This window comes from Procambarus clarkii, chromosome 68, assembly GCF_040958095.1.
Source record: "Procambarus clarkii isolate CNS0578487 chromosome 68, FALCON_Pclarkii_2.0, whole genome shotgun sequence".
NCBI classification, from domain to species: Eukaryota; Metazoa; Arthropoda; class Malacostraca; order Decapoda; family Cambaridae; genus Procambarus; species Procambarus clarkii.
In genome coordinates, this window is record NC_091217.1 from 10137931 (window position 1) to 10148193 (window position 10263).

Here is a 10263-nt window from a genome sequence, read left to right on the forward strand (position 1 = left end):
TGTGTTAGCATAATTGTCTCTCTTGTTTTAGAATGATTGGGATAGAATGGAAAGTGGAGAAGGTCATCTCAGTAGTGGTTATGCATCACTTTTTGACCTTCCTCCAGATGGAACTGTGTGTATGTGGCGCCGTTCCACGACACCAATATATTTACACACGATCTCAACTGAAACTAAAGTAGAATGTTTTGGTGTTATCCAGTCAGGATGCTATTGCTCATCAATCGAAGCTTCAGAGTTTTATAAGCTGCATAATACAGTACTGCTTATAGTTCCAGCCTTGTGCTGTATCTGGCTTCCTGCCTCTCTTCAGTGGCAGTCTTCTTCCTAAATGCCCATACGATGGTGCCTTGTACCATCTCAATTGTGCTATCTCGCCTGGCTCTCAATTGCTGCAGATAATGGTCAAGTTAATGGTCTCAGGCTTACCAACATGCTCGTGCTGTGTGTGGAAGTTCCCCAGCCTAAAGGCATTCTTCACCTTTGTATTATTTGGTGACTTCACAGCTCCGAGGTTTTGGAATTTGAACTGTGCATTTGCATCCAGGCACATCCCAGCACCCATAACATCCTGGGTGTTGCAGTTGGGCATCTTTCTTCCGGTTGACATTTTCATCAAACGAAATTGTATGTACCTAAATGTTTTGGCGTTCTGGAATTTGGATCACGTCCTTACCTTTTAGTTCTATTTGTATCAGTATTCAATACTGGTCAGCTCAGTTCTTCTGTCGGGGCTCTCTGGCCCAGGAAGCAACTGATTGATGAGAATTAGAAATAAGGCTTTGAAAATAAATGAAAAGCCAATTTTCGAACGACACTCAGTTAGTTGTGTCCTCAACCTTCTGTCCCAGTTTCTCTTGTGCTGTGCTTTATATGTGATTCTTGCCAGGCAGGACGGGAGATTGACAAAAGTTAGGCCCTTCGTTAAAGCTAGAATTCTACCCAAGAGTTGAGTAAGGAGTCATAAATGCAGCCTGGAGGAGCAGTACTCTCAGTGAGGGTCACAGAGGAGTAAGAAGGTTGCAGCTGGACAACAGAGGTCGGTCGGCAAACCGGAACTTGTTTTTTGTTTACAGACGATAAACATCGCACAACCCGTCCTCTTAAAAATAACGTCACTTTTGGCTCGTATGCGCGGCACTATGGCCAAATTTGGACTTAATTTGAAATGAAATTGACTCCCAAAAGTGACGCACTGTCCCGTTTTCTGTTTGAGTCGTCCGGCTTACTCGGCCAGCTTAGAAAAGGAAACTTTCCATTAACGTTTTTCATAACGTTTTGAAATTTTATGAGAATTTCCTGCCCACCTAACCAACCAGAGGACCCTTAACTTACTGTTGTTGAAAAAAAAATCCCAAATTTATTTTCATTTTTTTTTCATTTTCAAATTACGTCCATATTCGGCCATACGGGCAAACGGCCAAAAGCGACGTTCTTTTTAAGAGGACAGGTTGTCCCGCAGTTTTTGAGAGACCAAGTGTTACTAACGTTATTGGTGGGAGGAATCATGTTGTCACTCGCACTTCATGATGGGAAGTATTAAATACAAACATTTAACTACAAATATTTGTAGTGTTAGATTGGTAACTAAGACTCCATGCTATACACAGAGTTTGTGTTTTTCAGCCACAACACCGAGAAGGTGATCTACTTCCTCCTGCTCGACCGGAAGAGACGGAAACCTGCGTGCGAGGATGAGAACGAGGTCATCCACCGATACCGCTCAGAGTCCGCCGACCCGCCAAGAAAGAGAGTGGACACCTGCTCTGTTAACGGCACAATGTCCCACTTCGAGCGTCTAGCTGAGGGCTCGCCCATCAGCCCACGTCGAAATCTTACTCACCAGTAGGTGTCCTCAACACCCGGCCTCTCCACCGTCCCTGCTTCTCCTCTCCACCCTTCTTCTAAGTTTACTGCCTCTCATTCCCCTTCTCTCTACATGCGTGTCCTCTCTACACTGCCTCTCCTCCCTTCCCCAGTCTTTGTTTTGTAACGTGTTTCAGATTTTTTATATTGACATGTCTCTTCACTACAGGCAATGGCTGTTAGAGTTATGGTTATGTGTGAGTAGGGAATACCATTTCATTCACTTGGATCATCAGAGATTGAACTCGGAAATGTAAAATACGAAGCAGTCCTGTAGGGCAGTGGCGTGCCATAGGCTAACAACCGAGGGTTCCGGGTTCAATTACCGTGGTAGGACAGAGATAGTATTGAACGTTTCCTTTCATTCGATGCCTTCATTCACCTAACAGTATTTAGGTACCCAGGAGTAGAGCAACTGTTGTGGGTTGCATCCTGCGGAGGATCAATAGTTGGCTTAAGGGGACCTGGATAAGCCTAAGTAAAGGCTTGCTCTCCCGAACAACGGAAACTCTTACCAGCCAGATATTTGGCCACTTTTGGAGTGCTTTATTGTGAGCATCTTGGTGTGATGGGTATAACCACGCCTATTGTACATCTGCCAATGGTGCACGTGCATGTCATGTTATTACCAGCTGTGATTGTCGGCCTACAAGTTGTGATTAACGGTGAGCATTGTGTCCAGGTCGTCGCACACGCTACCGTGCAGTCGGCGTCGCTCTGGCAACAACAACAACAGCGGGTCACACTCTCCCCTTCACTCCAACAACGTGACGCCCACAGCCTCCCCGCTCTCCTCGCCCCGCACCTCTCGCCACCACCACCACTCCCAGCAACACTACCACCACCACCACAGCGGCACCAGCACCAGCACCAGCACCAGCGGGGTCAGCACCGTCGTCAGCAGCACCAGCAGCCACCAACAGTCCGGCACAATAACTTCAGGGGACGACAGCAACCCGCCCTCAGCTCCCGGCTCCCCTTACTCCGCGCCATACTGGAAATCACGCCTAAATACAATTAAAAATTCTTTCTTAGGTTCCCCGCGCTTCCATAGGAGGAAATTACAAGGTACTCTACGTTCTGATTTCAGTCTTTGGCTTATATGCTGCTTTGTTAATTTGTCTTTGGTATAGAGTGAGTGTGGTTTGTGCTAGACTCGTTTAGGCACAAGCTGAATCATCTCACGCTCACCACAGTTCCGGCAGATGAGGTGCACTTGACGCCGGAGTCGTCCCCGGAGCTAACGAAGAAGTCGTGGTTTGGGTCGCTGATGAGCACTGAGCGAGACGAGACCTACACGATCCTAGTGAAGGACAAGGCCTTGGCTACCGTGAAGGCTGACCTCATCCATGCCTTCCTCTCGGTGAGTCTCGAGAGTCGTCCTCTTGCACTAAGCCACTCTTCCTCTCAACCTATCCTGCCTCTGCCACTTTCCAGTTTTTTCAAGAACGGGAAAGTTCAAAAACGGGTGAAAAGGGAAAGTTTTTTCTGCGTTTGTGAACATATTGAAGTTGAATATTTTGTTGACAAATTAATATAAAGATCAGTATTGAATGATAAGTATATTTATTTGATAAGAATATTTTAGTTTGTTTTTAGCTTCTTTTTTTCAGACTATAAAGTGAATAGTACCAAGTTCTACTATATAATTCCTTAGTACGTCAATCTTTGTACTATGGTGCACATAGTTATAAAAAGTACTATCTAAACAGGAGGATGGGCTGGTGAGTGTGAGCGCGCGCGCGCGTATGTGTGAGCTGCCAGAACCATAGATATTTGGAGATCAAATCAAATAAAAGAATACCAGAAATAGTTGCAATTATTACAAGTTTTAACGTCACAATTCTTTGCTCACCGAGCAAAATGTATGGCAAGATTGACTGATCATTTAACACGAATGTAATATGAATGGTAGGATGATGAATAATGGTAGGATGATGAATAATGGTAGGATGATGAATAATGGTAGGATGATGAATAATGGTAGGTTTATGAACAATGCTAAAACAATCACCGCTCATGGTCGCGTAGCAGAACCTACCTTTGTTTTCTCCAGTTTAGCTCTGTGTTTATTTTTATAACTAGGGATTCCCCCGCCAGTGAGTATAACATTGTAGTGGTTGTGCCTCTGTACCGGACAATACGGCGGGAGTGACGGCGGGTCACAACCCATCATGACAAGGAATTGAAACTCCTCCTTGCTCCAGGCAAACAGTCTTGTGTTATGAGAGTCGAGGAAGCTCAGGTGAGGGTAGGAAGTGAGGTAACTTGTCTTGGAAGATATGGCGAGTCTCACCTTCATATTAGTGTCAATTGCTGATAAATGTATATATATATATATTAGTACATCTAGCGAGTAAGTTTTATGCAAAGAAGGTACCAAGCCTTCAACACTATTTAGCAGCGCTTGTAGCAAGTGCGGTGAGAGTGCGGCTGTAGAGGAGAGATAGGTTAGTGTTAGGAGGTGGTGCAGGCTGCCTGGTGGAGCAGAACGCTGGTTGTGAAGCAGCCCACGGAGATAGAAGGCACTTTACTTCACTGCTAACGACCAACAGGGACCTGAGATGTGTTATTGTTGTGGGGTCCATCACACACGGTTGAGACAAGTTGTGCGCGTATCCGGACACGGCTTGTCAAGTGGCTGGTTATTAGCGGAGTCATGGGAGCCATTACACCGGCCCTGTGATCCCCCGCTATTATAGAGGTCCTGAGTCACTCATCGTGATGAGGGCCCCAGGGACCCCCGTCGTGATGAGGGCCCCTGGGACCCCCGTCGTGATGAGGGCCCCTGGAGCCCTAACCACTACAGGTACTAAGCATGACACACACACCTGCAGGTAGCGGAGCTGAGCCATAGCGTGACGTCACCAATGAGTTTCCGGGTGGAGTACAAGCGCGGGAGTACGGGTCCAGCCATGTTCCAGAGGCACGTCAGGTTCCAGGTGGACATCACGCCGGTCTGTTGCCCCAATGACCCCAACCCGCTCTACGCCATTAACTTCATTCTGCTCTCTGGTATGATGGGTAATGAACCAACACCAGTTAAACAAATTTCCGTAGTATCCCGCTTCACAGCTTAAAGCTTATCAAGCGTAAGGTGAGCTTGTACTCGCGCTCACACTCAAGTACTCTGAGGGGATGCCAGTCTTGTGGCTAGTTCAGTCGTGTAGAGCTGGGGTCTTGAGTGTAGGCGGTGTGTATTGTACTTGTTTAATACTGTTCTCCACGTGGTGTAGGACTGTGGTTCACGGGGGCTGGACAGGACCTGTACTTGTGTAGGTCCCGTGTGTGTGTGTGTGTGTGCACCACGCAGCCCCACCACACAACACTTCCCTTCACACTTCACCTGTCCACCTGTCTAGCTGGGGAGGAGGGGTTTACTCTCATCACACACCTGTCCAAGGGGGGGGGGGTTATCCTCACTACACACCTGTCAGAGCTGGAGGGTTACCCTCACCACACACCTGTCCAAGCTGGGAGGTTTACTCTCACCACACACCTGCCAGAGCTGGGGGGGGTTATCCTCACCACACACCTGTCCAAGCTGGGGGGTTTACCCTCACCACACACCTGTATATACATACACCACCGCTGTGTATGCATGCACCGTCCTGTGTATACATACGCCACAAGTATAGTATGGAGGCCTGCTTCCTCTCCTGTGTGAACTACAGTACTATACTTGATTTATGTTTATGTTCTGTCTCTTAGATTTTTGGTGGCCACTGTTAAGATTTTGTTCTATATAACTGTTGGCAGAATTTGTGTAGTGTTGCACCCGTGTGCGGGTCCGTGTGGCCCGCCCTTCTCTCCCACCCCGATTTTGACACGTGAGAATGCATCACAAAATCACTTTTTGCAGATTTTTTTAATACTTTGAAATTGACAGTTTGTGGTGAATTTTTGGAATATTGAATCCCAAACAACTGTAATATGGCAAACATTTTTTGACTAAGAATAATTTGCACTGCTTAAGAAAACAGGAATAAAGTAGTATTTAACTTGCATGCCTAAATGATCATTCTTGGTCACCATGTTTTGATTAAGCAAATTTTAATTTTTTTTTTTAGATTTTTTTGTGCGCTGCAATGTTGAGTTGCATTGCGTGCATGCCGGACGCCGCCACGAGCTCCATCTCACGCTCAATATTTTCAGGAAACATCCGGCGGTTCCGACGGATATGTGAGCACATCCAGGCGCAGGTGTGCAGCCGGCGGCCGCCAGCCTCCCCCAGGGTGGGACGCAAGTTCACCACCGAGCTCTCAGAGTCCTCCTCGTGTGGCTCCGACACCTCAGAGAGGCTCTCGCCCTTCCCTCCAGGGAAGCAGGTGTGTGTATTTCTCTCTGGCTCCATCGCCCTCTACCGCACTTGCTGTACAGGATGGGTCACCCCGTCCTCTCAGGTGTTTCTGGGCTCCTAGCTATCTCAGTAGCCTCAGTTAACTCACTAGCCTTAGTTATCTTTGGTGGCTTAATTGTCCCAATAACCTTACTCTCAGTAGCTCAGGTATCTCAGTAGCCTCAGTTATCCAGTAGCCTTAGTTAGTTTAGTAGCGGTAGTTATATCAGTTGGCTCAGTTATCTCAGTAGTCTTTGTTATCTCAAGAGTCTGAGTTATCTCAGCAGCTTCAGTTATCTCCTCAGCCTCAGTTCTCTCTCTTAAGTTAAAATATCTCAGAAATTTGAGTTATTCTATTAGAATCATTTGTCTCAGTAACTTTGATTATCTGCGGTATATAATTATGATGCAAACAGAAAAGTTGGACTATTCCATCCCGTCTTATAACTCCTGACCTGATAGTGCACATTGTAATTATTTTGTGGAAAGTGCCAATATGTAGTGATGGACCTCCAGAAAGTTGACTTTTGTATTATTGATTTTGACCAAATGGAAAGTTGTTTCTTTGATATATGCGACATAAATATGAGACCTTACCTACCTTTTCTTGGCAACCCTAGGCCTAATACACGGTATGTTAGGCCTATGTAGTACATATATGTGATAAATTAGGCCTAGGAATGTTTAAGTTTGCTTTTTGATTTATTTTTCGTACTCAATAAAATTAAAAGTACAAAAAAGTTAACTTTTCGGTAGTCCATCACTACATATTGGTACTTTCGACAGGATAGATTATATGAGTACTATTATTTGAGGAGAATGGATCGGAATATTGGTGGTTCATTATGCCATGATTGTTGGTGTGCCTTGGACGGTTGTGGGACTCAGCTTGGGTGTTGATTAGGGACGCTTTCAGTTAAATACCGCGGCCTCTTATGTTATTCCTCGTCTGGGACTTTTGGGGTTGTGTGTGCTGGAGTCTGCTTCACTTCCCTTACATCTGGCACTACCAGTCGTGTATTAATTGACCGGACAGTCAGTTCTTATTGGGGTCCAGGTAGCCTGGTAGCCTCTGTGCCTCAGGCACAGTGACCGGACATAACAAGGTCCACCTCACACACCACATTCATAACCTTTACATGTGTACAGATCTGCTATCTTTTCACAAGGTCACATCTTAGTGTTTCACGTAGTCTCTTATTTTGGCCGAGTTTTCAGGATTAAATAATAATAATTCAAAATTGTTGCATATTTGTTGTTCCAGCAGACAGCCATTACTGCACATCTTCCTGTCACGCCTCACTAACCTCTAACTGACCGTTCTTAGGTAAACAGTTCTAAACATGCAACCATAAACGTGTTGATAAGACTGGACGGTGGCACAAGGAAACCTGGTAGAAGTTAGTTAGTTTAGTTCATTTATTATGCACCCCATACCCATCTTGTGGGCGGTAGTGGAAAGGGTTACAGAGGCCCATAATGGGCTCAGGGACTGAACCCCACAATTCATTTAGCTAAGCAAGTTACAATCTTGATGAGCTAGTTACAAAATTTAATATAAGTCGTCACATCAACAATGGGTTCCAGATAAATAAGTCGCTTATATGTTATCGGTCTCGGTACTGTTGAAGTACTATGCTCATAGTATTGGAGAATGTCTTGCTACAGTAGCAGATGTCTAGAACTCTCCTCCAGTGTGTTCTTACTCCATGTTGGTGTGACTTTTCCATTTTTAAATATTCTGAAGAACAGTTGTTTTATGTTTATTGTGATACGAACGTCCGTGACCAGTCTGTATTATGTTTATAATTAAAAGAATTCTTACATAAGCAGATAGGAAATGGACTTGAGCTTTCAACTATACCCTTTACTCCTTACACTTTATTTCATGGTTCTATATATGCTTGTATTGTACACGAGCTCAATATATCAACACATTACCTTGCACCTCTTTATAATGTGTAAGTAAAAAAACTCCTTTCCTATTCTTGTGTCGTCTTTATAACTGTTATGTTCGGCGCTGAGCGACATTTGATGTTTACAGACTGAGAGTGACGTAGAGAGTGACATGACCCAGTCAGAAGGCAAGAACCTGTCTAGCGGTCGGGGTGGCAGGGACTCGCCACAAGCCAACGTGTCCAACGGGCGGAGTACCTCGGACCCTGAGACGCAACAGTTGGGTTCGTCGGAGCTGGCCACGTAGTCCAGGGCGGGCCGGGCCTCCACTGGTAGCGCCGCCAGCTCCAGCGCCCTACTGCCACCACCCTTCCTGCCAGGCGGCCCTTGTGACCAGGTCCCGCGTTCCGTCGAGAAGAACATTTGCTCATCAGGACAGAATAACGTTAGGGATGCATAATGCTACGGCAAACGGTTAGAATATAATTGATTGCCAGCGTGATTAGATAAAACTTGTCCATATACTTATGTATGGTAAGCAGATAAACTTTGAAGTTACTTGTTTTTACCCCTAAGGACGAATGAACTAGCTAGTGCTTGCTGGTATGATCTGTGTCGTGTTGTGTCCAGAGATGGTTTCTTCTGAAAATGCGAAAAGATACTTTTAGCTTCAAGTTTTCTTGTCGATAGGCTTCCTAACATCATCTGATTTTGGTGGAGTAAGGTACTGGGACTTATTGCTTGCAACTATGTTATTCTACTCATTTTATACTATATTTAGAGAGTGTTTTATAGAGTATAGCCAAAGCGATGAAACCTACATTCTGTTATTTCCCACGCAAGTTGGTAGCATGCCAAAAAAGGATTGATTGGCTTTGCAACAAGTGACAGTGGAAAGCTTCACCAAACTGAAATCGTCCGTAGACAGTGCTGATCTAGGAATGACAAAAAAAGGCTGCACGCTTACAAGAGCAAAAACTTAACTCAATTTTTTTCCCCTCGGGCAATGAATGAGGTGTTTACCGCAGTTTGTGTACTTGGGACTGTAGGTGAGAGTGGGAGTGAGGCGTCACCACCGTACTGGCTGTGTCTGTCAGCCTTATCAACGTTATGTTCTTGTCACTACCTACGTAATCTTGTATTTACTCAGATGGAATTAAGTCATTAAATAGTTTTGTTAAATATATGTGAAGTGAGGTAGAAACTGATGTTTGTGAAAGGTGGTCCAAACTCCAGGGATACACAGCAGCACCACTGGCCCATAGCCCCCATTGGCTGGCGCCATGCCCCCACTGGGTGGCCGGGAGCCCCCATTGGGCGGTCAAGACTCAACAAGTGGGTGCCCACGACCCCACATGTTGATTAGGACCCCCTCTGGGTGGCCAGGACCCCCACTTGTTGGCCAAGCCCCCCCCCCCTCCAGTGGGTGACTGGGAGCCCCACCCAAACCGTTATATATCAACCAGTCTTCTTTAGATATATTCCAGAAGTGTTTCTTCCAGCCGAATATGTATGTAATCAGTGAAGCTTAGTCTTGGTATGCCCTTATGGAAGGCATTTAATATTCCCTTTGTTCCTGTTCATGAAGAATTTCTACACAAATATATAATTATAATATAAGTTTTGAGTCAGCTTTAACTATCAAGAACAATGGTGCTCCCAAAGTGAAGTCAGGCAACGAAGACCGTACGAACTGTGTCGTGTAAGTCTTGACAGAAACATCTGTGTCTGGCAGCTGCTTGAACTATTTACATTTCCAATAAGAGCCATTATAAGCATTACCCTAGGCGCATGTAGCATGCTAGTACAACCATACAGTTAGAGCACTCAGCTGCCACCGTTCATGGTTATTAGCGTGTAAAACTCGGTGCTTGGCCTTGCATCCCAAACACATGTAAAGCGGCTGGCGTCAGATTCTTGTTATCATTGGTAACTCTTCGCTAACCTCTTAGAAGATGTTTAGTTACTCCTGCGTGGCTTCTGAGTCACTCTATGGCAGTACACCAGGTATTCCATTCTCAGCACAAGCTTGCTTCTTTATACACGAAAATATAATTCAGTAAGAATAAGGTCGTCTCAATATTAAGGTTCAGGATAAATCCCAGTCTACAAAACAGCAATAGGAATCAGTTCTGTCTAAAGTAAATCATCGTTTACTTTAT

General features: G+C 45.2%; 1 protein-coding gene across 4 annotated transcripts in view; it reads left to right on the top strand.

The window, feature by feature from the left end:
• The window catches only part of sff (sugar-free frosting), a 192045-nt gene extending 182317 nt beyond the window's left edge, over positions 1 to 9728 (top strand). For 2 of the 4 annotated variants that reach the window (XM_069310831.1, XM_045769329.2), the window contains 6 exons: positions 1627 to 1845; positions 2549 to 2934; positions 3063 to 3229; positions 4704 to 4890; positions 6022 to 6194; positions 8250 to 8655. In XM_069310831.1, the coding sequence (XP_069166932.1) occupies positions 1627 to 1845; positions 2549 to 2934; positions 3063 to 3229; positions 4704 to 4890; positions 6022 to 6194; positions 8250 to 8408 (1291 nt within the window). In that variant the 3' untranslated portion in view covers positions 8409 to 8655. Of the gene's footprint in view, positions 1 to 1626; positions 1846 to 2548; positions 2935 to 3062; positions 3230 to 4703; positions 4891 to 6021; positions 6195 to 8249 lie in introns of all 4 variants that reach the window. The other 2 variants (XM_069310830.1, XM_045769330.2) reach the window with 2 other exon arrangements.
• Positions 9729 to 10263: the final 535 nt, after the last annotated feature.